Source organism: Ranitomeya imitator, chromosome 4 (genome assembly GCF_032444005.1).
Source record: "Ranitomeya imitator isolate aRanImi1 chromosome 4, aRanImi1.pri, whole genome shotgun sequence".
Lineage (NCBI taxonomy): Eukaryota > Metazoa > Chordata > Amphibia > Anura > Dendrobatidae > Ranitomeya > Ranitomeya imitator.
Genome location: NC_091285.1, coordinates 431,972,942 through 431,975,599, shown reverse-complemented (window position 1 = coordinate 431,975,599; position 2,658 = coordinate 431,972,942). Strand labels below are relative to the sequence as shown.

The 2,658-nt window shown below is 45.0% G+C and overlaps 1 protein-coding gene across 1 annotated transcript; it reads right to left on the bottom strand.

Annotated features, from left to right (window-relative positions):
- Positions 1 to 242: 242 nt before the first annotated feature.
- LOC138676352 (uncharacterized) lies at positions 243 to 2,012 on the bottom strand. Its single transcript, XM_069765555.1, has 2 exons — positions 1,329 to 2,012; positions 243 to 853 (listed from the first exon to the last, which is right to left on the bottom strand). Exons 1-2 carry the CDS (start codon positions 1,746 to 1,748, stop codon positions 326 to 328), a joined length of 948 nt encoding a protein of 315 aa, XP_069621656.1. The 5' UTR covers positions 1,749 to 2,012; the 3' UTR covers positions 243 to 325.
- Between the last annotated feature and the right edge of the window lie 646 nt (positions 2,013 to 2,658).

Here is a 2,658-nt window from a genome sequence, read left to right as displayed (position 1 = left end):
TCCACACTATGGCACATATTCAGGAGCAGCACAATGTGGCAATGGAGGAGCTGCAGAAGCTGCGGGACATGTGCCAGCAGTTGTAGGCGGGCCAATAATCCATTTTTTGTTGTTCCAATTAAAAGATTTAGTTAAACTTTCATTCGATTTTTTTTTTTTAGTTAACTGTACATGAATTTGTTACGTTAATTTGTTCCCTCATACAGTGCTGTGATTGAGACACACCAATCAAAAAGTAGTGATAGAATGTATAATAAAAGCTTTTATTTCAAACATTATTTTAACAAGACAAAAAAAAAAAAGGGATGTAAAAGTAGTTAGGAAATCACAAATTATGATACGACGATTGTTCCGGCTGAAAATTTTGGTGCCTGATGGGCGAAGCCATATGTAAAGGTATTGGTGTGTAGGAGTTATTAGGGGGTGGCTGGCCGAAGTGGGAAACGTGAGGATTGTGTCGCATCGATGTCTGACCCTGTGACCAACCATTGAAATTTGATGGCTCTGTCCGCTGTATTGGCCGGGAAGAGACCAAACAAGTGTTCTTGTCCAAATCGCCATCAGTACCCTTGTTTACTGCTTCCAGAATCAGACGCTCTGCTAGTATTCTTTGGTTGTCGTCCATTTTTGCCAGTTTGTCAACCACATAGTGTCCAAACCCCTCTAACGCAGGGCTAACATTTCTTGTCAACACCTTCTTTGCCAGGCTCAATAGTTCATTTGAGGCGTCTGAGGTGGCTTTCCGTTTTCTTTGAACTTGCCTCGATTGACTCCTGGCAGGTGCAGCCTCCACTAGATCTGTTGTTGTGCAGTCCTGTGAACAGTCAAGTGTACTCTCCTGCGCACTGTCATCCTGGGGGGGGGAAAAAAAAAAAAAAGTTATGAACCCGGCAACAAAAAGTAGTACCACCATAACCGCATCCAAACTATATATTCGTAGTAGGTAACAAAAAGATTATAATATATTTGATGCTTAGTAATATTCTTTAACCCTCCCTTTTATTGAATACTTTGAACTACACTGTTCTGACTGCTATGGGAACCTGACCAATATTTAATAGTCTAAATAGTCTCAACAAGAGTACATCGGCAGCTTGACGCGATACTATTTTCTATATTGCTTCGATGGTATGGTTTACATATATCTCCATTTCATACATATTACGTTCCCCTTATAATTCTTGACTGCAACAGGGTTACTTATGTGTACATGTTTTTGTAACAACTTTAAACTGATGTGATAATCAGAAGTATAAAACCTAAAATGCAGAGAAAAATTATGTAATTATAGGACACATTGGTGAACTTTCGTCCAAAGAGCTACTTACTTGTTGCCCTTGTGACTCCTGCTCGGCGTGGTTCTCCGAAACTATTGGTTCCACAGGTGCCAACAATCGAAGACACGTTGAAGTCCGTGGCACCTCTTGGTCCCTCAGAAAATTAAGATGCTCAAAATACCACAGTTTTGGCACATAAACTTCTTCAGTGGAAGCTCCGGACCTTGTAGTCTGAAGAACCTTGTTCAGCTCCTTCCTCCAGACCGTGCGGAGCGCCTGGATTTTCTTTTTAATAACTGCTTCGTTAGCTGCCTCATCTGGTGCCTGACGATTGTAAAGCTCAATGAGCTGTAAGTAACCCTCCCTCCTCTTTTCCCTGTTACAATACTCAGGAGATTTTATTTTCCAGAGGCAGGGAAAAGACTGATAAATCTCGATGAAATCCCGGATGAACTCCACACGATTTGACATCTAAAAAGTAATTAAAAAAAAAAATTACATGGTTGACAAAGCGTCCTATTAACAATACTTTTGCCAGTGTGCCAAACGCTTAACAACAGCAGCCACACAAAGCGCTCATGCCTACCATCGCTTCTTCCATCTGCCGCGCCTATAGTCCACCATAACCCAAAACAGTGTACCGCCCGCTTCCCTACAGCAGCCACACAAAGCGCTCATGGTGACCATACATTGTACCATCTGCCACGCTGTAGCGCAACAGACACAACCGGTCATAAGCAGTCACAACAGCGTACCATCCGCATCGCTTCAGCGGTGGAACGAAGCGGTCATGCCGAACAAACTGAGTTCCATCTACCACGCTGTAGCCCACCAGTCACGACCAGTCACAACAGCGTACCATCCGCATCGCTTCTTCAATCTGCCGCGCCTATAGTCCACCATAACCCAAAACAGTGTACCGCCCGCTTCCCTACAGCAGCCACACAAAGCGCTCATGGTGACCATACATTGTACCATCTGCCACGCTCTAACTCAACAGACACAACCGGTCATAAGCAGTCACAACAGCGTACCATCCGCATCGCTTCAGCGGTGGAACGAAGCGGTCATGCCGAACAAACTGAGTTCCATCTACCACGCTGTAGCCCACCAGTCACGACCAGTCACAACAGCGTACCATCCGCATCGCTTCTTCAATCTGCCGCGCCTATAGTCCACCATAACCCAAAACAGTGTACCGCCCGCTTCCCTACAGCAGCCACACAAAGCGCTCATGGTGACCATACATTGTACCATCTGCCACGCTGTAGCGCAACAGACACAACCGGTCATAAGCAGTCACAACAGCGTACCATCCGCATCGCTTCAGCGGTGGAACGAAGCGGTCATGCCGAACAAACTGAGTTCCATCTACCACGCT